The sequence below is a fragment of the Pagrus pagrus genome (genome assembly GCF_965226575.1).
Source record: "Pagrus pagrus genome assembly, chromosome: 13".
NCBI lineage: Eukaryota > Metazoa > Chordata > Actinopteri > Spariformes > Sparidae > Pagrus > Pagrus pagrus.
Genome location: NC_140197.1, coordinates 30,136,636 through 30,161,145, shown reverse-complemented (window position 1 = coordinate 30,161,145; position 24,510 = coordinate 30,136,636). Strand labels below are relative to the sequence as shown.

At 41.9% G+C, this 24,510-nt stretch overlaps 1 protein-coding gene across 1 annotated transcript in view; it reads right to left on the bottom strand.

Annotated features, from left to right (window-relative positions):
- The window catches only part of LOC311267888 (xylosyltransferase 1-like), a 32,985-nt gene that overhangs the window by 3,863 nt on the left and 4,612 nt on the right, over positions 1 to 24,510 (bottom strand). Inside the window, exons 2-9 of the mRNA XM_084371146.1 lie at positions 18,004 to 18,553; positions 15,952 to 16,124; positions 15,142 to 15,344; positions 12,006 to 12,086; positions 11,559 to 11,775; positions 9,938 to 10,114; positions 2,366 to 2,634; positions 132 to 327 (exon numbers count right to left, since the gene is read on the bottom strand). Of these exons, the coding sequence (XP_084227272.1) occupies positions 132 to 327; positions 2,366 to 2,634; positions 9,938 to 10,114; positions 11,559 to 11,775; positions 12,006 to 12,086; positions 15,142 to 15,344; positions 15,952 to 16,124; positions 18,004 to 18,553 (1,866 nt within the window). The remainder of the gene's footprint in view (positions 1 to 131; positions 328 to 2,365; positions 2,635 to 9,937; positions 10,115 to 11,558; positions 11,776 to 12,005; positions 12,087 to 15,141; positions 15,345 to 15,951; positions 16,125 to 18,003; positions 18,554 to 24,510) is intronic.

The window sequence follows — 24,510 nt, the reverse complement described above, 5'->3', positions numbered from 1 at the left end:
AGCAAGCAAACAATGTGCAGAATTAAGAAATGTCTCAGTTAAAACATGCAGAACAAATAATATGAGCTCCTGGTTAAAACACATGTCTGTAAACTCCATGTTGGCCAAGTTATTATGAGTGTGTGTCTGACCTGGATGTGCTGCAGCCTGTTGGTGGGGTGGGGAGGGCTGACCAGGGTGAAGTGGTCTTTGGGTGTCACCCATGTCTCCAGGCTCTCCAGCTGGGTGGAGGCTCGGTTAGTGGCTGCATGACGCACCAGGTAGCCTTGGAACTGGTCTGACAGGAAGTAGAGGTGGACGGACACTGGGTGGCCCATTGCCATGTACCTGAGAGAGACACAGAGGTTTCTTATATTGTAAAGTGGTTTAATAGAAGGTTTGAAGGTCCAGTACAGTAGCACAAACTTTGTGAAACGGCTGTGACAAACTCTAATTCTTCTTCCTCCACGGTGCCATCTTGTGAATTCAGCAATAAATCAAAACATGAAGTTGTTTTTCTTTGTAAAAAGTGTCAGTTTGTGGCTGCACCAGCCTTGGTTAAGAAAGAGGAAGAAGAGAGTTCATTGTTTTCTGGTCTTTGATTTAAGCGTGGAGAAACTAACGTTTGACATGCAGCCAGTGTTTTCAAACGTAAACAGATCAGCGTGGACGTGGTGGACGTGGTCTGAGATGTTACTTAACTGAAATCACAGGTTGAAGGGAACAGACTAGTCCTGTTTTAACTCCCCCTCCAGCCCCCCTTCACGCACACACACTTCCCATAAAGCTGCCCCCACCCATTCAAGCCACCAATCCCCACCCGAACTCCAACAAGTACCTCCTTGTACCTACTGTGGGTCTCCACCCCACACACACACACGCTGCTGGAAAAACCCAGTCTGTGCAGACACTGTAGCCCGATTGTACCCCAGGACAAGCTAACGTTATCTTCATATTTAATTCGGACTCACAAACACACACTGGTGGTGAGTTTAGTGGAAAGACACATTTCATCTGCCAGTCGTCCTCACTGCTCTCACACAGTTTCTCTCCCAGCAAAGAGCAGAAGGCCCAAATTTACTGACCCAAATATAAATCGCCTAAATACACTCGGGACGAGTGACTGATACCTGTGTATATTCGCCTTCGACAAAGCCAGAACCAAATCTAGCACAGACTTGTCCCCACACCTGTAGTTCATTTAATTTGGGCTGCATAATTTCCTGTTCACACCAACTAAACCAGAAGCTGTAAACATGACGTCAAGACTATCAGGTAACTCACTGACTGTTTTGGTGACTGTGACCATCAACACTACATGCACCCACGTGGGAGTTTTTTGGTAACTAAGAACAATAAGCTGCACTTTACTGAATCTCATCTGACTTTGCTGATGTTGCTGTTTTACAAAGTAGGGCACAAGCTAACACTGCGCTTCTAACGCTCACTTTCTGATTTGACTTTTGAAATCTACAATGACTAAATCTTTTGCTTTCACACGTTAAACAAACTGCACAACAAATCACTGGACCCAGACCAACGACCCACTTTCCTGCAGTGTTGGTTTAGTTGTTTGGTCCGCACCGGAGTTCGATTGGCAGCTTCATAACCAAACTAAACATCCCACACTAAACAGGCAAACACACTAGTGTCTGTTTGAAATGAACCAAACAGGTTCTGCAATAAGGAATAACATCTCAGACCACCGGCCTGTCACAGGGGCCACATGGGAAGAGGTGGTGATATATGAACCAACGATCAGATGTAGGTCTGACGCACTATATAGGCTCATTTATGCCCCTTTTGTATATTAAAATTGATTTGTCCATTTTAAACGATATGACCATCACTGCGTCCTTCATGTTGGCATGGATGTTAAGCAATACAACCACAATCACCTGCATGACGTCACTTCGTAACTGTTGGTCTCTGTGCCCAGGTTAAGTAACATACAGATGTTTAAAACTTCTCACCAGCTCGCATAACCTCTCCTCAATAAAAGTTCTGCCCTTTTAAAACTTCTTCCTCTTGTCCTGTGGTCAAGTCTCGATGAAACCATCGGCTACACTGCCCCCCGCGACTACCGGAGGTAATGAACACAGAGTTCAGACAGGAGGCTCCGTCTGTATTCATATCCAACGTTGAGCATAAATCAGCCTTAACTGGGAAACAACTTCCACACCTCTGGACGCCGTACACAAACTGCTGGAACCAGGGTAACTGATAATCTTGCACATGCCCAGGACTAAATGATCCCCAAAGGCCCTCCCACTACATAATTTTAAGGGTTAGTGGGCCCTTTTGGTCCTACAGAAACCTATCGAGAACCCCTGGAATACACCCAAGCAATCCTTTATAAATCCACATCTGGTACTGATGTTCATACCTGCAGCTGTTGTCATTGGGGTGTCCCTGCAGCGAGCTCGCAGCGCGGGACAGGCCCATACGAGTGAAGGCGTGGTAGTGGGTGAGCGCGGAGTCCGATAGGCTGGCGGGGCCGTCTGTCTCCTGCTCGTAAATGTTTTCCCAGTAGGCCTGGAGGCCCGGGGTGCCTGAGGCGTACGTCCCAAACAGGTAGGAGTCCAGCTGGTTGATGATCTCCTGACTGACACTGGCCTCAAACTTCCTGGCAAAGAAGGTGGGCCTGGACGCTTGCTGTGGTCAGAAAAGACAGAGGGAGACGAGGAGGGTTCATTACAGTGAGACTAACTTTGACCTTCAATAAAAAGCAAGTTAAGAGACGAGACAACAAAATAACTAATCAATAAGAGAGTAACCCACGAAGGAAAAGTTATAAAACCAACAAAAACAATAGAAAATAAGATTAACTGGTTCAAAATACAAGCAAGAAGACTTGATCTTGAAATAAACTCCTGCAACACATAAACATGAGTGGGAACACTGGTAGCATTGATTCAGACTGTAGTGGAACTCATTTCTGTTTGTCCAGATGTGAAACCACAGAGTCACATTTTATGCAAATACGACGAAATAAATCTCCAGAATCCAGTTATGACACTTTAAAATCTTGATTTTAGTCCAGCCAGATCTACCAGTTTGTTTCATAGTACGACTTCCAACTGTGCAACTCAGACTGAGGCCAATGATGTTGTCAACAGAAGAAGCAGAGGTTGTGTATCATTACAACCCCTAAACATTACGTATAATGTCAACAAATATCTAATGTCATTAATATAGGCAAATATTTCTAGAATTATAAAAAAGTCATGTAAAGTCTTAAACCAATTAGCCAAAAGCTGGAACCAAAGAATCTTTGGAATTTTAATTAGAAAGTGAATAAAACGATTTGAATCAAGTTTGTTGCATATTTTTGCTTTCTTAACAAATGTATTGTTTCAGTTTTATTCATTTATTCATTTGCATGTCAATATATTTTCTGGAACTTGTTTCTGGAATTGTCTGTATGCCGCAGGTGGTTAGTTTGTTTGTAACTTTGGTGTTTTAATGTACTGATATATCTGAATGGACTGGATCGTCGGCCCCGACAGGCAGCTGAGATGAACTCGGTGAATGTGACTTCTCTCTAGCCGACGGTGAGACGATCGGTGTGACCGCAAAGAAAACGGCGCCGGCTCTGCAAATTTTCTGTCAGTCCCTCGTGATTGGTCTGTGGTAACTATCATTATAAAGTGATAAAAACATATTAGAGTAATAACTGTACTGTCTCTACATAAAAAAAACTCAGACACTTTACATAATGAAAAAGCATATCCGAGAACCTTCTGTCCTACATCGTCTGGAAAACCATAGTAAGGATTAGTCAAATTGCAAACACACACACACACAGTCTGAGGGAAAGGAAAGGCGTGATGTCACCAGGAGGGTGGGACCTCACCAAACCAGCTCTTGGTGGGCATTGGCAGCACCAGTGAGCCGGGAAACCTCCAACATAATGAAAACCACGAGGACTGCCCAGGCTGCAGCGGAGCTCTTTACTCAGCAGGACAGTTTTATCTGCGGGGTTATTCCCGGTCTGTACACGACGAAAGACAACAGCAGAAACCACTAGTTACAGGGTCAGGAGCCATTTTTGTTTCCTTCATCATCAGATCACAGGGAAATTATATAAAAGAGCCTTTACTGTACGTTCTTTATGTCTCTCTGCTCTTTCTAAAGGAGGTCGGCTATATATGATTAAAGCTGCTGCTTTCTTGTTGGAGCGGTTTCAACTTTATTTAGTACATGCTGCTTTATAACTTGGTATTTAACTAATACCCATTTTCATTATTGATCAATCCTTCAATTGTTTCGATGATGAGATTTTATGTTTGGTCAAAGAAATATTAGAAAATTGAAGCCTATGATTGCATTAGTTAGTGTAAACCTCTCCTCCCTGGAGGCAGATTGTACAGCCTCTGTCGCTTGATATTGTTCATGTGGAAATCTCCAGCTCCCCGGCTTGCACTCGCTATAGATAAGACAAGTACTTAATTCTGGCAAACTGGTAGATTTAGGTGCATAATCAAGGACTCGCTGAAAAATGTGGGACCCTTTCTTCAAGCAATGTACAAGAGCATCGAGTGACTGCTCAGGTTGGTTTTTCCCTTTTCCTGCATTAAATTTTGACATGACTCAGAGCGGAGCGACTGATTATTAATCTAGGCTTTGATACCCAAGCTGTTAATTTCATTTGGAAAATATCAACAATCATTGTGGGGAGAAAAAACCCATAAATCTTATAACCAGGTCTCCAATTTGTAAAAAGATCCCAACGAGTTTCAACCAGTTTACTAACAGAAAGAAAGTGTGTACTGTACATGTGTGTTCCTGACCCTTACATCCAGGAGCCTCTTTCTCACTGGCAAACCCTGGCATTATGATAATGACAACCTTAAAAAGCTCAGCGGCAACCAGCTACAAAGCGCTAAAAATACCAACTGCCTCGACTGTACAGCTGTTTCCAGGATCAGCTCTTCTTATAGAAACCATCAGTAGCTCGACCACAGACGCTGTCCTTAGGTCTGTCGTTACAGGGAGCCAAGCGCCGCCCGTTCTAAGTTAAAGCAGCACTGCTAATTTGTGAATACGGAGCTATTCTGGTCGCCGGCCACCGAGGCTCTGAGCGGGAAGGGTGGACAGAGTGGAGCGGCTGAATTACTAACATGACGACTGGCATCTTCAGGCTAAAGCTGCGCTCTACTATTCTGCACCATTACATATACAAAGATGATCACCTGCAGAAAGCTTCTGACTACTGAGAAGTTAAAATGAGAACAAGTCACATCAGTCTTTGCGAAAAAGTCAAAAATACAGCGCAGGTTATCTTCGTCTTTCTAAGAAATAATTATACACATGATATGATGATGAAACCAGGAGCTAGCTGCAAGAAGACAGACTTCACCACGGCAACCAGGAACATTAAAAGGAACAATTCACCCTTTTTAAGCTGAAAGCTTTACTGTAGCTGCTAAGCTAAAAGTGCTAGCGCGCAGTCCCATTTGAAGCGGGTGCACGAGCTTGACCGCACATCAAGGGTGTTAATACCATCTTTTGAAATCATTTGGGATTTGGGGCTTCTGGAGACTTGGGTTACACTGGATGAGCTGTATGGAGCCATTTCTTTTTTTTTATAATTTACGTTTTTTATTGATTCAATATATCAATATACAACATTTTTCATACACAATTTTCCAACAGTATAAAACATTCCTATACTTCTCCACCAGGTAGCAGACACATGGATAGACATACATTCTCAAAGAAAGTTACTGTGGTATTTTCACACCTCACTTACATTGTCCCTTTTCTCCTGTTGGAGGGTGAACATAATAAACCTATGAACCAATGAACAAGTTTGTAGCCTGAACTGAGGGGATCAGAAATCTACCATACACAGTGTCCTTACTGCACAAAGTCTGCTCTCAATGGAGACACAAAATTAACCCAGTTTTCCCAGTAATTTTTAAAAGTCTCTGTTTTTAGTCTAGTTGAAAAAGTCAGCTTCTCCATTCTATAAATATCAAGCATTACCTCTACCCAATCCTCCATTTTTGGTGCATCAGTTTTAAGCCATTTTCTGGTGATGGCTTTTTTGGCTGCCACCAGCATTATTCGAAATATGTACTTTTCACCTGACCTTGTCATCTCCTGGTTCTCTTTTCCCAAATATAATACTTCAAATGTAAGTGGAACTTGCACTTTCAGAATTTTTTCCATACTCTTCTGTAACTCCTGCCAATAAGGTAGAATACAGGGGCATCCCCAAAAGACATGAAAATGATTGGCTTTATTCTCCCCACAAAGTCTCCAACATCGTGTATCTCGAGATTTCTGTTGTGCTGGTGTAATAAAGTATCTTACAATGTTCTTCCAGCCATACTCTCTCCATGAGAGGGAGCATGTTGTTTTCCACTGTCCTTCATTTACAATCACCCACTCCTCCTCTGATAACAACCTCCCTGCCTCTTTTCCCCACTTTTCTTTTATATATGTTGTATTATTGCCCTTTAATCTTTCAATTTCTTTATATAATTTTGTGATTAATTTCTTGCCCTGGTCTGACTCATAAGCCGAGATGAATAATTTAATAATTCCAGACTCTAGCTCATCCAAATCAAACTTTTTTATATTTTGTTCCATATAATGCCGCATCTGTAAATATCTGTATAAATCTTGGTTGTCTAATCCGTATTGATTTTTAAGATCCTGAAAGCTTTTGATGGTCTTCTTTTTAAAAAGCTCCCAAAATATTTTTGGTCCCACTCCCCATCTACTGAAACTACTATCTATTGTGTTTGGTTTGAAGTCTGAATCAAATGCGATCCATCGCAGTACCTTGCTCTGCTCAATCAGATTGTTCTTCGATATGATCTCAAACCATATATTTAAGGATAACCCCAGCCAAGGATTTAACTCCTCTTGAAGATGTTCCCTCAATTTTTTATCGTTTATTATTGCTTGTATTGGAACATGTGCATTTGATGTGAGACACTCAATGTCCTTCCATCTTGAACTATAGGCAGGATTGCATAAATTCCACAACGTTTTTAACTGTGCCGCTTGATAGTAGCTCTTAAGACATGGTTGGGCTAGTCCCCCTTTATCTCTAGGCAGTTGAAGAGTTTTAAATCTTATTCGGGGTCTTGTCCCCCGCCAAATGTACCTTGAAATGAATTTGTCCCATTCTGTAAAATCTTTGTCTGTTACTTCTACTGGTAGGGTTTGGAATACATATAGTAACCTTGGAAGTACATTCATTTTAATTGTTTCCACTCTTGAGACCAAACTTGTGAAGGGGATTAAATTCCACCTTTCCATATCAGATTTGATTCTTGATATTAATGCATCATAATTTAGTGATTTCAATTGAGACAAATCTTGCGGCAAGTTCACTCCCAAGTACTTCATGAATTTTGAGTCCCAATTAAACCTGAAACTCTCTCTAATTTTCCTATCTGGGACATAATTAAATGTAAGAATCTGGGTTTTCCTCACGTTCAATTTATATCCCGAAAATAGACCAAATTCCTCAAGTGTTGACATGAGTGCTGGAAGAGACCTAGTGGGATGTGTTAAGTATATTAATACATCATCCGCGAATAAAGCCAATTTCTGTTCATCTCCCTTAATGCTGATACCTTTTATATTTTCATTTTGTTTTATCCATTGACTCAGGGGTTCCAAATAGAGAGCAAATAGGAGTGGGCTAATTGAACAGCCTTGGCGACACCCACGCTCTAATACGAAAGAGTTTGAAAGATTCCCGTTAATTTTAATCCTGGCTGTAGGTTTATTATACAGAGATTGTATAGTCTTGACAAACGTTTCATGAAAACCATATCGCTCCAGCACCATATATAAGAAATCCCACCTGACAGAGTCGAATGCTTTTTCTGCGTCCAATCCTAATATTATTGCTTCTATTCGTTTTTTAATAATGTTTTGTATGATATGTAATGTACGTCGGATATTGTCTTGTGTTTGTCTCTGCTTTACAAAGCCTGTCTGATCCTGATGAATTATAACTGGTAAAATTATTTCTAAGCGTCTAGCTAAAATAGCGGTGAATAATCTATAGTCCTGGTTAAGGACACTAACTGGTCTATAGTTAGAGCACTCCATTTTGTCCTTCCCTTCCTTCGGGATAACCGAAATGTAAGCTTCCCTCCAAGAAACTGGGATTTCTCCCTCTTTTAGCACCCAATTAAATGCATTCTTTAACAAGGGGATCAATGGTTCTCTAAGCACTTTATAAAACTCCGAGGTGTTTCCATCTGTGCCCGGGGCCTTGTTTGTTTTCAGCTTTGAAATAGCTGAGTTTATTTCTTCTGCTGTGATTTCCTTTGTCAAAGCTGAGTTCTGGGCCTCTGTCACCTTATGTAAATTTAAGGAATCCAGCCATGTGGCTATCTGATGTTTATTATTTATTTTTGGTTGGGAATATAGATTTTTATAATATGATTCAAAACATTTCTGTATCTCTTCTGTCTTATATTTTAATAAATTTGTAGCCGAGTCCCTAATTTTGTAGATGTTATTATTTGCCATTTGCTTTTTTAATCTGTAGGCCAGCAATTTTGTAGATTTACTTCCTGCTTCGTAGTATCTCTGCTTCATGTACATAAGTTTTTTTTGAATCTCTTGTGCTAAGATGTCATTTATCTCTGTTTTAATCCTTTTGATATCTTGGTTTATTCTCTCGTCCACATTTTTTTTATGTTCTTTTTCCAGTTTTTTAAGCTCTGATTCTAATTTAATGAGTTTTTCCTGTTTTTGCCTTTTCAAATACGTTGACTTAGCAATTAGTTTTCCTCTAATCACAGCTTTACACGCGTCCCACAGCACTGAGGGAGACACCTCACCATTATCATTATCCCTTACATACATCTGAATTTCTTTGGTATACTCTTCCTTCATTTGTCCTTTTAATACATTTATATTTAGTCTCCAAAGTGTTGATTTTGTTTCTTTTGACATAGCCAGAGTCATATATACTGGACTATGATCTGATATGTCTCTCATTCCAATTTCACACTTTTCAATCCTATACCTGTCCCTGCTGAACATGAAAAAATAATCTATCCTGGAGTATATTTGATGTGGTGCTGAGAAAAATGTATAGTCTTTCCCCTTAGGATTTAGTTCTCTCCAAACGTCAATTACACCCAATTCTGTCATTAAATTTACAATCTTCTTATTAATCCCTGGTTTCTGTGTACCACTGGCTGAGCAGTCAAGGTTTGGGTTTAGTCTGATATTTAGGTCCCCTCCCAAAATCATAATACCCTCCCCCTCTGATACCACTTTATCAAACAGTTGCCTGTAAAATACCCAGTCTGAGCCTGGGGGGGCATACACATTAAGAATGGTGACCAATTCCCCCTCTAGTCTCCCCTTAATCAGTACATATCTTCCTTGTTTATCTGAAATTTCTGAAAGTTTTTCAAAAGTAATTTTTCCTGATACCATAATGGCCACTCCTCTTCTATGACCTGTGTTATAAGATGAAAAAAATACTTGATTAAACCCATTTCTTTTTAGTTTTCCATGTTCTTTCTCTGACAGGTGCGTCTCTTGCAATAGAGCAACTCCAACCCCTTCCCTTCTCATTTTACCAAGTATCTTGGACCTTTTGTATGGAGCCATTTCATGTCTTTTTCAGTTGTTTTTTACATTTTAAAACAAGTCATCAGCTACTTCAGCTGTTTCGGAGAATGCTGCAACACTGTGCTGCCGTGAAGCTCCAGAAATGTTTTGTGGACTATGACACTTCCTCTGACTTTCCATCAGCAGATAATGACTGGATGTACATTTTTGGGTGAACATAACTGTCCGAGAAAAGACCATACTAAAAACACAGCTGTTTATCTGGGTCAGTAGGGCAGCTGGGAGAATTTCCCACAACTTGATGCAATGTTGAAGCTGGTAAACCAAGTGATGTAGTTCAAGAGGAAGTATATGACAAACATGACGTTTGACAGAGGAAAGCGTCTCTCACCTGGAAGCGTGGCAGATCGGAGGGCTTGAAGTCGTTGGGCGAGCAGCCGCACCAGTCCACGATGTGCTTGTACTGGCATTTACATCCCAGTTTGCGGTTCCAGTTGGTGAGCCTCAGGTTGTTGTCCACCATGGTCTCACAGTGGGCGCTGTTCTCCAGCACAGTGTGGAAAAATGACTGCAAGACAGAAGTTTATTCACATTAATCTTCTGATCTCAACATCAGGTTTTGAATTTGTAAATGTGTTTTATTCAAAGGCAGAAGTAAATAAAAATGTCATTTTTAGCAGTTACATTTTCTACATGTCTTTACATCACCACAAAACACACAATTCATATTCATTAAGATACTTTTCAACATTTGTAAACTTGACCCCACTGGATAGTCGGGTGGATAGTGCTGATGGGTCGGTCCATTTGCAGCCGTGTTGGTGGCGACAAACATGGCTGTTTTTGAGGAGACCTCAGTTAACGGAAGTGTTTGTAGCGACCAAAACAGGTAGCCATTTTAAACCGGAAACTGTTTTTCTAACCCAAACCAAGTGATATCTGTGCTTAAACCTAAAACTTTGTGACAAGACAGAAAAACATCTTTTGTTTTAAGTTATAGTAGCTACTTACGACGGTCAGTCAGCACCACAGACACCCAGAAACTGCTCCACAAGCTTTCTACTGAGAGCTAACTGTGTGGGCTACAGGTTGATTGGCAGTGGACCAAACCACTGTGAGACACATGGAGGGGGTGCCTCTCGATGTTTAAAGTTTAAAAACTTAAAAACACTTTGTTCTGTGTCTTTAATTAGCACAAGTGTTTTTAGTGCATGTTGATACAACATTTCAAATTGTATGTTTTCACTGATATAGGTTATTGAGGGGGACACATCTCGGGTTCGGACCCCCTATCCACCAGGGATTTGCGCAGGTTCCGGTTTCCCTCATGGGACCTTATTTCATACAAAACTTTATGATAGTGAATGAAGAGAGACAAATAATTTATTGATCCCGCTGGAATGTGTCATGAATCACTCATATGATGTTTGTCTACTTACAGGATATTATTCCAAGTCAATACATTCTCAGTTTGTCGTAAATAAAGTAAAATATAATGTAGTTAAAATAGTTTAGACTCAAATCCATGATATGAACTGGAAAAAGCTCTGATTTCCTGGTGAGGTGGCATGAAATGACCCAGATGCTAACAGTAGATTATTGTAACTAGACTGCTCAAGTTATTTGGCTTCATGTGCACCACCACCATCCTCTGAGCTGAGGTAGATCTGAACCTAACTCACATGTAGCCTGGGAAAACAAAGACAGATGTAATCAGGTCTGTGATCTGGCCAACAAGGGTGAATCAAAATAAACTAAATCTCTAAATTAAATTTCTACTATACAATCACTTGAGTTGAGAAATCAGTTTCATGTTAGGGATGCCAAATATGGATTTTTGAAAGTGAACAGAGAAACTCATGTTTGGTCGACTTACAAAAGTCTAGATAATTGCCGGTCCAGAGACAGACGACACTGACAGATTACTCTCTACTGAAATATGCTGCACAGTCTAAAGGGCTACTTGAGTGTGTGTGTGTGTGTGTGTGTGTGTGTGTGTGTGTGTGTGTTACCTCAGCAGGCAGCAGTGTGTAGGCGTAGAAGCGCTTCATGCTGGTGACCAGCTCGTCTTTGGAGTTGACCACATAGTCAACAAAGGGCCTGTTGACCAGGAACCAATCAGAGCCTCCGTCCACCGCAATGCCCTCTGGGATCTTGCGGTCCCCGAGACGCCACATGTGGGTGTCACACTCGTAGAAGAGACGATCCAGACCCTGCTTACGGATGAAACTGAGAGGACACACGGCACACGAATCAGTTTAATGTGTCCATCTGGAGACAAATTTACTGTCATAGTGTAGAGAGAGAGACAGGTGGACCGTCCAGCCACGGATCAGTTACTGAAGCGGTCTAATCCTGTAGACTTCAACACTGCAATAACAGCAAACTACTACTAAAATCAAACTTATGGGAGTGGAAAAATGATCACATGAAAGGAACATAAAGAGACTCTTTCTTACCGTGCGTTGTCTCTGCCGTGAGATTTGATGAAGTTCATGTTGCGGTACTTGGACAGGAAAGCCACCAGCTGTTCATTGGTCCTGAAGGGAGTGACAGCAGCTGTCAATCATCAGCTCATCAATCAGCTGCAGATCTGACATCACAGAAACTCACCTCACATCACACTGTAAACTCTGATTAGACTCATGTGTCACTGTACTGATCTATAGGCAGTCATACTGTTGTTTTAACTGACTGAGTGGTAAAAATAGACTCATATCTCTGTCCCTGATCATCTGTGATGACAGGACGCCCAGCACACTTTGGTTATTGCAAAGATTAAACAAATGAGATAAAAGATGTTAATAAGAGGTGCTGGTAGGAGGATGTTTGCCTTTAGATGGAGCCAGGCCAGCTGTTTAAGTCTTCATATGTTCTTATCTAACTTTCTGCAACAAAAAGTGTAAATATCCAAAGTCTAAATGCACCTATGACACTTTGAAAGATCCCAACTTGCAAAAAGAAATCCTGGATGAAAACATCTTGTGTGATATACGACCAGCTGCAGAAAGCACAGCAGCCTCTGTCAGACTTAAACATGTGTGAGTTACTGAACACAAACATGCCCACAAACACACACATGCACGTCTGCGGCTCGTCTTAACAACTGTAATCAAATGTAATCAAAGCGATCCGTCTGCCGTCTGTCCTGTCTACTCATTAGGACGACACCGGGCTCGAGCCGTGTGCTCGCAGCTCACACTATGTGCAGGGCGTGGCTGCGTGAGCGCGCCGCTGCTTCAGGCCACACACTGGAGCTGAGCTGCTCTCTCTCAGCTGGAGGAGGAAGACAAATAAACCGGTGCAGCTGTCCCAAACAGCTACATGGACTCACTTTAATTACCCTAAATGGAAAAATGTCTTGCATTGTTTAAAAGAGCTAGACGCATCATTCAAATGTTAGATTGCATCCTGCTTCGACATGGATCCATGAAAGGAATGAAATCCCTCTAACACCAATCGACAAACAAAACAAAAACAACTGCGTGGAATGTGAATGGCGTGCGTCTGTTTCATGTGTTTTTCTTCCTCTTTTGGACGAACACAGATGACGACAGGTTCAGATATTTTCCAGAGGAGTTTAAAAACACAACGTAAAAAGGAAACATGAACACAACATGAGGTTGAGAGTGGATCTCTTAAAGGTGCAGTGTGAAGGATTTAGGAGGATTTATTGGCAGGAATGGAAAATAACATGCATGATTATATTTTCATTAGTGTTTAATCACCTGGAACTGAGAATTGTTGTGTTTTTGCTACCTTAGAATGAGAGGGAGTGTGAACCCGGAAGTTTATGTGACCGTCCTTTAACAGTTCAGAGAGACACAATCACTCGCTGCCACACACACACACACACACACACACACACACACACACACACACACACACACACTTCCATTGACTCACACTCCATGTGCTTCGATGACGTCACAGCAGCTATTGATGGCTGTGCTAATGTTGTGGCTGTGCTATGGATTTTAGCTGGAAGGGTGTTCAGACAGTCACTTCAATGGAGGACAGAAGAGACTGGATGTGTGTGTGTGTGTGTGTGTGTGTGTGTGTGTGTGTGTGTGTGTGTGCTCATGTATTGATGTCTACACATTGTGTCAGCCTCTTAATGTTAGCACTTGTAAGATTTGTGTTTTGTTTACGTTGGGGAAATTGATCAGTTCTGGCTTTCAGGTGTTTTGGGGTTAATGATGGAATCAAGATTAAACTGTCGTAACATTTTAGCATTCATCTTCATTGTGACTTCTGTAAACAAATCCCAGTTCAACCCAATTACTTACTTACTACTTAACTGGAAGCAAACCTGAAGCTCACCTAAAATGTCGTGCCGTACATAACTAAAGTATAAAAGGTCAAAGGTGAACCATGATGAAGCTGTAAAACATGGACATTTACAACCGAGAGTTTGGTTGAGTGATTTTGTTTAGATCATTTGGTTAAACTGAGGATTTGTTTTGCTTTTCTCTTGTTATCACAGTAAACTGAATATCATTAAGTTTTGCATTGTTGGTCAACTTGCATTCTGGGCCTTTTACACTTTCTTCTGAAATCTTACAGAATGATTGAGAAAATAATCCAACCAAGTGTCAACCAAGTTAACCAACACACCTGGGCTCAACACTGGTAGAAATCCAGAAGTACTGGAGATGTCTTTCTGCCTCTTAATGGAGAAAATATCATATATTGTTAAAGGTATTTATTTCATGAATCTCATGAAAAATTAAGATATGTCTGAAGTAATACAAGAGGCTGAGGAAGGAGGCAATGTTTTAAATGGACCAAATACAGGCTCTGCATACTGGGGCTCATTCTTGGCGAAAATACACATATAAAGCTGCTGAACTCTAGAAACAAAGCTCATATGTGATCCTCCGTTTCCAGAACCCAGCAGAGTTCACCAACACTCAGGCTTTCAGGAAAAGACACAACCATCTCGACCAGCTCTGCACCGGTTGAGCCAAACATGAGTGACTATATTGTCCATAAATCTCTTCATGCTACCTCCTTTCTTCACTGCTGCAGCTAAATCACCACACAATATCCCCAGCGATCACAGCCAAGCTCTTTCTTTAACAACACAGATCCCCTCAAATCCCTGAGCAGCAGGACAGCCGTTAACGGGCTTCAAAGCTTCAGACCCCCGATCCATTCAGAGTCGATGTTATTCAGGTCTACTGGCCATGTAACCTGATCCATAAGACCTTAAACAAACCGAACGGCCTGCAGGTCTGCGAGGCCACTGGTTAGTGGTCGTTAGCTGACACAGTGCTTTAACAGATCAATGTGCTCTGTGTTTGGCAGCAGCTTGACATGATGGTTAAATCTCCTACTGTTCTCTACAGGGAGACAAAACAGTGGACAAAGGAGGGATTTACAAGCAAACCAGAGTCTGTTTCAGTGAGATCATTTCTATCTAATCTTTGGGCCTCGTTAGCTTGAAATAGAGTGAAAACTCATCCTCAGATTGTCCTGACATAATAAAATGTTTATTTCGAGAACACTGCAAAACCGCCAGCTTTAAGCAACGTGAAAATTAACGACTAAGAGGGGACCCCTCTGCTTCCTGCGACCGACCCAGTCTCTCACCTGATGGGGTAGTCTGCAGCGCTGAGGTTGATGAAGAAGTCCCAGGACCAGTCGGCCATTTTGAGAAGGTCCTCCATGCTGCGCAGGTACATAGTCAGCAGGCTGGCCCCGCCCCAGATGGTTGACATCCGCCAGGGAGTCACTCGGATGTTTGGATACCGGCCAGCCAGAGACAGGACCTCTCTGTGGAGGTAGTTGGACCTCTGAGGGGGGAAGACAACAAGAAGGAAGGTCATTTTCAGTCGACCCGGGAGCTCTCAGCCAAAGCTGAAGACATTTCTCATTTTAGAGTTAAGTTACCTGCACAGCTGTGTCGCTTTGTTTCCATTTTTCTGACTCATTTTCTGTCACTATTTTTCTCTGGCACTGGGAGAGGACGTCCTAATTTGCAATCTCACTTAAAAAACGTCTGAATTAGAGCTGCAACTATTGATCTGTTAATTGGTTAGTGAATTTCTCCGGTGAGGGTTCAATAAATCTTATCTTAATCAATCAGTCGTCAACTATCAGATTAGTCACCAACTTTGATGATCGATTACTCTGTTTGTGTACTTTTTCTGATTCCAGCTTGTTAAATGTGAATATTTCCTGCTTTCTTTCCTCCTCTATGACAGTGAACTGAATATCTTTGGTTTGTGGACAAAACAAGACATTTGAGGACGTCTTCTTGGTCTTTGAGAAACACTGGTCGACATTTTCTATAATTTTCTGATATTTTATAGACCAGCAATTAAATCAAGAAAAACAATGAAACACCTAAACAATGAATCCAGATAATACCTGACACAGAGTGACAGTCAGTGGTCTCACCTGGTCTACGTGGATGTAGTAGTAGTGCGAGGTGTGGTAAATCGCCTTGAAGAGACGATGGAACTGACGCGAGGCTCGGCCGTGGACGACCAAGACAAAGGCGATCCGTACAGGCACGAGCTGGGCGACCTCGGAGGGGTCCTCTTCCCACTGTACGTTCACATTAGCCTTACCTGGACAGAGCAGAGAGGGACTCATGAAACACACAGAAGGTGCTTTTGCTTTCACGTCCTGCTTGAATTTAGTCATAGCACTCATTTGTTTCTGCACAAGGGATGAAACGATTAGTGGATAAACAGAAAATTAAGCGGCAACCATTTAAAAATCGAATCATTTTCAACAACATTCTCTTGTTTCAGCATCTCAAGTGTGAGGACTTGCTGCTTTTCTTCATTTTATATGACTGAAAATTTAGTATTTTGGTCATGGTCTGTTTCCTGTTTTATTTTGAAATACTCACCTCTCCGCTTGTCTTTGTGTTTTTCCCACCATTTTGATTGTTGACCTGGCACCTATTAGCCTTCCCTCCCAACTGTAACCCACATGTACATGGGTATTTTTGGAAACTGAGCGTTTTAGCACCGTTTCAGAAATAACCTGCATCCATACATCACACCTCAAAACACAAATCACATGACCATTCATATACATCAGCCAGCGGATATATCGGTCGGGCTCTACTGCAGTTTGTGATCTATGAAACAACTCTCAGCACACAATGTCCTTCATTTTGTCTGAAAAGACAAATCCAGTCTGGTCCCCAATCTTCACTTCCATCTCTCCTGGAAATCTTCTGCATCTGTGTTTGGCTGAGCTGAATCTGCCTCTTGAATATACAAACCCTCCGACAGCCTAATGCTTCTCCATCATCACGCGCACTCTAAAGATGGCGCGGGTTGAGGCCTGCTTTGCCTAATTAGTGACCTTCCTCAGCTGTGGGGCATGCTGGGCTCAGAGTTTGAGGAGAAATGACTGTAATCAGGTGGCTTGGTCGAACGCGGCTGTGCAGACGGAAGAAGGCGGGGGGAGTGATGTCGTGCACGACGAGGGATGTGCACTTATGGCTGCATGAGCACAGAAACACCCTCTTATTCTCTTCAGAAGACTGAGCGCACGTCAGTCAAACTCAGACCAGATCATCCATTGGTGCTGCTCAGCCCGGCTTCAGTCTGTAGATATAATGACTAGTGTATCATCAAAGCAACCTATAATCATATAAATTAAACCTCAAACGGCCCAGGGAGGATCCGAGAGCACAACTACAAGTAAATCATTAGTCAGCCGTTCCAAAAATAAGACTACAAACTGCTTGTTTAATTAGGGTGTAATTACACTGGGTGAGTATCATCCTCGTGGCGAGCAGCCTCGCAGTGTCCATTCATGCTTCATCTCCCTGAAAATAGACCTGGCATCAAACTGGATGTCTCGTCGTGGCTCTGGCACGTGCCGGGTTAAAAACGTTCCTCGGAGGGTAAATGTGGAACTTTCGACTTTCTCAAACCTGCCACTTCAAAGCAGCTGCCCATTTGTCAGATTCCTTCGCTTTCTGTCATTCAGTGTCACCCTTTCATTTGTTGACTGGCTCAATCACCGGCTATGTTCACTTGACGGGACGAATCAGTCCTTAAATCATAGGTTAATACTTCTAAACTCACTGTACAATAATTATGTGTGCACATACCCCGGATTACACCCATAACCACAGGTTACTTTAACTTGGAAATATGCAACGCCAAATTCATTCCAGCACATTCTTAAAAACTGTCAGTTTTTTGTCAGTGTGACTTTGTCTGACATAACTGACATCTTTGACATTTTCAATTTCAATGTTGCAACAATTTTGGCAAAAAACCTCAGAGAACGGTTTTAGTTTCTCTGATGTGAGGAGCTGCTGCATTTCTCTTTAAATCACAGTAAACCGAATATTTCTAAGTTTCGCTCTTTGGTCGAACAAAACAAGACATCTAACAAATCCATCCATTATCATGAATTCATCACTAACCTATCATTCATTTCTCTGTATAGTTTAGTCTCAGAGTGCGTTGGGCTCACCTTCTATGGGGCAGTAGCGAGGCACTTTCTCGGGCATCAGCGCTCTCTCTTTGTGTTTGCAGTAGACCTCCACTATCTGCTGACGACACTCGCGGCTCTTGGCTCTGGACAGAGCAGAGATGGCTTCCTTCCCGCTGATCTCACACTGCGGCTGCTCCTTCCTCGGCTCCAAACCGGGCGGTAGCCGAGTGGCCACATTCCTGTCCTGGTAGAACGGTGGATCCTGATTGGACCCCTGGACAGGTGCTGAGACGGTCGGCACCTGGGGGTGAGGTTTACGGATGTGGGTGCGGCTGTGATTGTGGCCCATCAGTCTGGGTTGGACGGGAGGGTACTTGAGGACCTCATTAGCAGATTTTCCCAGCATGCTCTGTGCTTGGGCCTTATCCAGCTTGCGTTTGGCGTTTGCGACTGGCACCCGCTGGCGTTGAGATCGAGCTCCCAGGTTGCTGTTGCTGTCGATGGTGTCAAAGTCTTTAGGGACAGAGTTCTCATTGTTGTTGCTGTCCAGGCGAAGTTTCTCTTTAGGCCGGTGGGAGTGGTACACGTCCTGAGAGGGAGAGGAAAAAATCAAATGACATGACATCCTGTAATCCTGAAAGTACTTCTTAAACTCTTCACACAGGGAGGATAACAGGGGCGGGAATGTCAAGACACCTCATGATTTGCCGCATCAAATAGTATGATTCTTCACTGGAGAGGATCTGCTCTGACAGCATTTTAATTTAATTTACCACAGTGTTATTTCTCACCTGGCTGGCCCTTTAAAGTTTAGAGGGAAGGGAACCAGTGACAGACGAGCTGCAGCATTTAACTTTGTCATCTAAAAGTGTTGGATGTGTTGCTGCAGAGGGAGAAGTAAAGAAGTGAACAGCACATCATCCTCTCAGCCCTGTCTTTACACATGCTATTCACACAACTAATTCTGTGTGTATCGTGATAGTTGGGGCGGGAAAATATTGTTATGTAAAATCTTGATTATTGCCCAAGCCTAATTGGAAAAGAGTGGAACAGGGAGAGAAGCAGCAGCCACGGGGCGGGTGGATGGAAATAGATTACAGATCAAATGTTGATTTTTCTTTAACCACTTCCAGAGAAAACGATTAAGCTCCAGCCTGAAGAAAACTGCCTACATGTAAGAACATGCATAATACCTGCACGTGTATGAGACCTCTTTTATTTTCTTTATGACTGAATGATAGTGTTGTCCCTGTTTTTCACAATAAGAGCTCAGGCTGAAAGTTTGGAATGCAGCTCCACCTGCTCGCAGAGGAAAACAACAGGACAGGAGTTCGAATGTCGAAGTATTTTTTTGGCATTTATTGCCAGGACAGCTCAGAGAGGTGACAGGAAACGGGATGAGGGAGAGGGGGGAAAACACGCAGCAAAGGGCCACAGGTCAGACTCAAACCCACGGCTGCTGCAGCGAGGACAAGACCTCTGCACATCGGACGCATGATCTACCAACTGAGCTAACCGGTGCCCCGAATCAGCACTTTTATATAAAAGAAAATGATGAAGTGTAATGAGAAAGGGGTCATTACAAGTGATTACACAACAGTGATTATCAGTATCTGTGATTTTTGTGTCAGATTCCTGATTAAGTAAACTAATTTAAAAATGTGTTACTTTGGCTCTGATGCATCCTCTCACACAATGTCCCGCCCGCAACAATATCTGATTGGAAACATGTTGCAATTAATAGCCTATAAACACCGTAGTATCAAATTTATCAGATAAATGTAGTGGAGAGGAAGTATTCAGTAGCAGAAAATGTAAATACTTGAGTAAAGTACCTCAAAATTACAATGAAATTAAACAAGAGATATTTTTGATCATAACAAATCATCTTATTTTATTCTGTATATTCATATTAATTTGTGAAATGCACCATTTGTGTCACAGTCCCTGACGTCCTCATGCAGGTAAATTCACTTTCTCTTTTTAGGAAGAAAAACTCAGAGAGGTGAAGAGACTGAAGGGTGAAAGGGAATGACTTCCTGAGCTCAGGTGACCTCTGACCCCTGAGACACAGGCAGCTGTAGCCTTGGCCTTGACCTCCCAGAGTCAGGTGGTGATATATAAGAATGTGTGAGTGTGTGTTTGGGTTTGGGTTGCAAAGCCACATGACCTCAATGGGTATTTTAATCCCACAGATCGCCCTATATCTGTCTTTTCCTGGGATAAAGAGTGTCTTTCTGACACACACACACACACACGCACACACACACTATCAAAGTGCCTGTGGGAAGGCAGTAATATCTGGTCTTGCCACCTGCTCCTCAGACAACCTTTCATTATCTCATCTGTAATATCAGCTTGGAGGAATGTGTGTGTTTGACTTGAGTCAGTGTGACTCCTGGCAATGTTGATGAGCCACACTGTACGCCAGATATTTTTTGATGAATAACTTGTGCAGTCTTAAAAGTTAAGCTGTTGCTAAAATGGCGTACAGTATGACTGTAGCAGAAACTGGGAATCATGTGTCGTCCTCCTGTAGAGAGCTGAAGTCGCGCCCCCTGAATGAAGAGACAAATACATTTTCGATCCCGCTTGAATCGTGTCATGAATCACACGTTTGTCAATTTTAAAGATAATTTTCAAAGTCAATAAAGTGTCAGTTTGTTGTAATTAAAGTCAAATATTATGTAGTTTTGTGTTAAAGCGCTCAGTGAACTACATCGTCTCACTCAACACACGTCACCAACAGCTCTCTATCGCAATCATCTCACTCAGGCCCCTCAAATGTGAGGATTTGCTGCATTTTTCTGTTGTATATCTTTGTTAAAGGAATTTCTGCAGGTTTGAAGTGTCTGTTAGACAAAACAAGACATCTGAAGGCTTCAACTTGAGCTCTTGGAATTTTTTTTAGTCACCCATCTTTCTGTTTTCTGCCATTTTATACATCATTTTATAAAGTAAACAGAATGATAAATGGACTTGCATTTCAATAGCACTTTTCCAGTCTGCTGACCGCTCAAGGCTCTTTACAACACTTGTCACATTCACCCATTCACACACACATTCGTACACTGATGGCAGAGGCTGCCATGCAAGGTGCCAGCTGCTCATCAGCACCTTGCTCAAGGATACTTCGACATGCAGCTGGAGGGAGCCCGGGATTTGAGCCAGCAACCTTCCGATTACTGGACGACCCGCTCTACCTCCTGAGCTACAGCCGCGCCCAAAAGTAAAGATGGAAAAATTGTAAGTTTTCTCAGTCTTGTATGAGGTAAACTGAAGATCTTTTGTTGTTTTGTTTTGGACCGTTTGTTGGAGCCGAACAAATAATTCATTAAAGGAGCACGATGTAGTTTTGGAGGCGAAATTCAAACTCAGAATTTTGATATTTACAACATTAATGAGGTAATAATACACTTAGAAATATTTATTTTCTCCATAAGTGAATAAACGAGCTGTTCTCAGAAGGAAATAAGGTCCCAGAACACAGTTTGAAGTGACAGTATGAAATTGTGTTGTCCTTTAAAGGTCAGTTTGTTTATTTAGTTTGTTTGGGCAGAAAAAAATCAGTTAATGAAGATCTTTCTCTGCTCATTAACAAAACGAGAGTGCACAATTAATCTAGACCCACATGCTGATTGACAGTGACAAACCATCGTTAGTTATCAGCCTCTTATTGACACACAGCATCTCAGTAATTCACTTCTCCTCCTGAATAAAGTGTAAAACTGTCCTCGAGCGATCTGCTGTTGCGCTGCTTTACACATCCTCCTGCGTTTTTTCCCAGAAGCCTGTGCATACCATGGAGACCGACCACAGCTAAAATACCACCGCTTACCTACAAAGACATCATTCTTTATACTCGCACACACACACACACACACACACACACACACACACACACACACACACACACACTGAGTCACTGCTCTCTTGTTGTTGTGTGAGTCGGTTTGCTCTCAGCCTCTCTCCTCCTCAGCAGGTTCTCATTGAAGTCGTGCACGCTGCCTTCAGACCTCCTGCTGCTTCATGATAAAGGCGACAGAAAAGAGACAAGAGAGGCTGTTCCCTCAGGCGCTCGGGGCGAGAGACATTAAAAGAGTAGAGAGAGAGAGAGAGAGAGAGAGAGAGAGAGAGAGAGAGAGAGAGAGAGAGAGAGAGAGAGAGAGAGACCTGTTGGTCTGACATCTGTTGATCAGAGCCCACGTTCACACACTGATGAGGATAAATCTGAGGATCTTGGCAGTTTTAAGACGATTTCATTAAGGTTTGCTGGCCAGTGTGAAACGTGAGGAGTCCAATATGCGATCTTATTATTACACAATTACCATATGTATACAGTGATCTCTGAGAACAGCTTGTTTCTTCAGAGGGGAGTGACAATTATGTTATTTTTGTGAATTAATTACATGACAAATTAGTTTTTTTTAATCATATTTATAACAGTTTAACTGATGTGTTTATTGTGTATGTTTCAGTCACGAGTGCATAATCAGTTCATAAAGTCGTTGAAAGGTGATTAAAAATGTAATAAATAATGGGTGTTAAAGGTTGAAATGTGTCTAAGTTACTTGAAGATGTTGGTTAAAAAGTGCTTTAAAGGTCTTTACTGCAGAATGTAACAGGACCAGTCTAGTTGAGGGCATTGTGGGAAATGTGATGTCATGTGGTGAGGTCGTGTTGGTGGCATAACGGGTCAGAACAACATGCCTGCGGACGAGTAACATGCGACTCCAGAGTGACAATATTCTGCATGTGGTCCTGGAGGCACACGGTCATTTTCTTGTTATGTCTCGTGTTTATGCGTGATGTTGTTAATGTGCCCTGACTCGGACAGTGATGACGCAGTTTAAGTTACATTTGAAGAATTGAAGACGCTTTTTTTTTGGCATTTCAACAAATAGTAGAACGTTTAGTTGAGAGATGATTTGAAATATTAAGATACAGTAGACTGAGAATAATACTGTTGGATTGTTTATCTTAACATTTTAAACAACATTTCCTCCTCTGAGTCTGTTTGTGCTTAATTTCAAAGTAACTGAAGTTCCCACAGAGAAGACGACACTAAACACAACGTCTTCAGAGAGGTGAGGGAGAGACGGCTGGAATGCTTCAGCCTAAAATGTAAATGACAGAGGGATTGTGGGTAATGACAGTAATTCATTTGCACTCTTCCTGTAGCGTTAACTGCAGGTTTGTTTCTCTGAAGCCTCATAATGGTTGACAGTCGATAGAGATTACAGCAGATTATCAGATTTAAAGGACCTATTTGTAAGAAAAAATGTGTGTTGTTTGAGTCGACGCGGCCACAAGTGCTAATGGAAAAAGGCATTAGATGCTGTTGTTCTTAACACACAGTAAACAAGCCTTGTCATATTCATCTTTTAATAAAAACTGGAAGTTTTATTCCCCCAATGTTCAATTTTTCCACATGATATTGAAACACAGTATCGAATATCAAGATTTTTCAAGATATTGTATCAGAAACTCCAGTATCGTGACAACACTATGACGGCTTTAAAGGACAGCAGCTTCAAATTGGGATTGGGTGAACTCTCAGAAATTAACAGGAAGGTTTTTAATCTTACAAAGTACTTTATAATTAACAGTTATAAGCGTGTGTTTATATACGTGTGCGTAAGGGAGAGAAAACGCCTTCGAATCAAGCAATAAAGAGCTCTTTCAGCAGGCTGTGTGCAGCATGGAGAGGCCCCAGTTATGCATTAATCAAACACAAGTGTGTGTGTGTGTGTTGTGCTCAGTATACCTGTGGGAGCACACAGCCTGGAATTTACTGCTGTTGCCTGTTAACCTTATTACAGTACAGTATATGCTCAAAATGACTTTGAGATAAAGGCTGTGTTTATGAAACTGTGAATCATATATATATATATATAGAGAGAGAGATGTTTAGAGACGCTGCTGTGTAAAAATCTAGCACCAGGAGTTTTTATGAATGTTCCACATCTGATCATTTTCAACAAAACACAAAAACACCACACAAGGCAGACGTGAGGAAAATCGTGGTGTGAGGCTCAGTGACATTTTGTTAAAATCGTGACTTGTTGTGATGATCATTATCTCCTCTCTCTCTTTCTTCATCCAAAGACAAAGTGAGAAAACGCAAACTGAGAAGCTAATGAGGATCACAAGGGCAACAGAAGAAAACAGTCATCTCCCGAAGGAAATGAATGGAAGTTACGTGTCTAAACAAAATGCTGAACATAGAGCTGGTGAGACAAAGAAAAAACAGAGCCAGATGGACAGAAACTAAGCTAAATGGACTATAATGGTGCTGAGGAACCTGGTTTTACAGTCGGACCTCGGACCTGCAGGATGACCCGGGATTACAGCAGGGATTTAAGTCTATCTATGCCAGATTTAGTGAGAATTATCTCAAAGAAAATGGAGGAAACACATAAAGCAGCTTTCTGGTTTTAACGTTTGTGTTTTGTGCCTAATCGCCAACAGAGATGGAAACATGGCAGCATGATGTGTGCTGATGTGGGACATTACACCCTGCAGCTCTGACTGAAGGCACTGCGA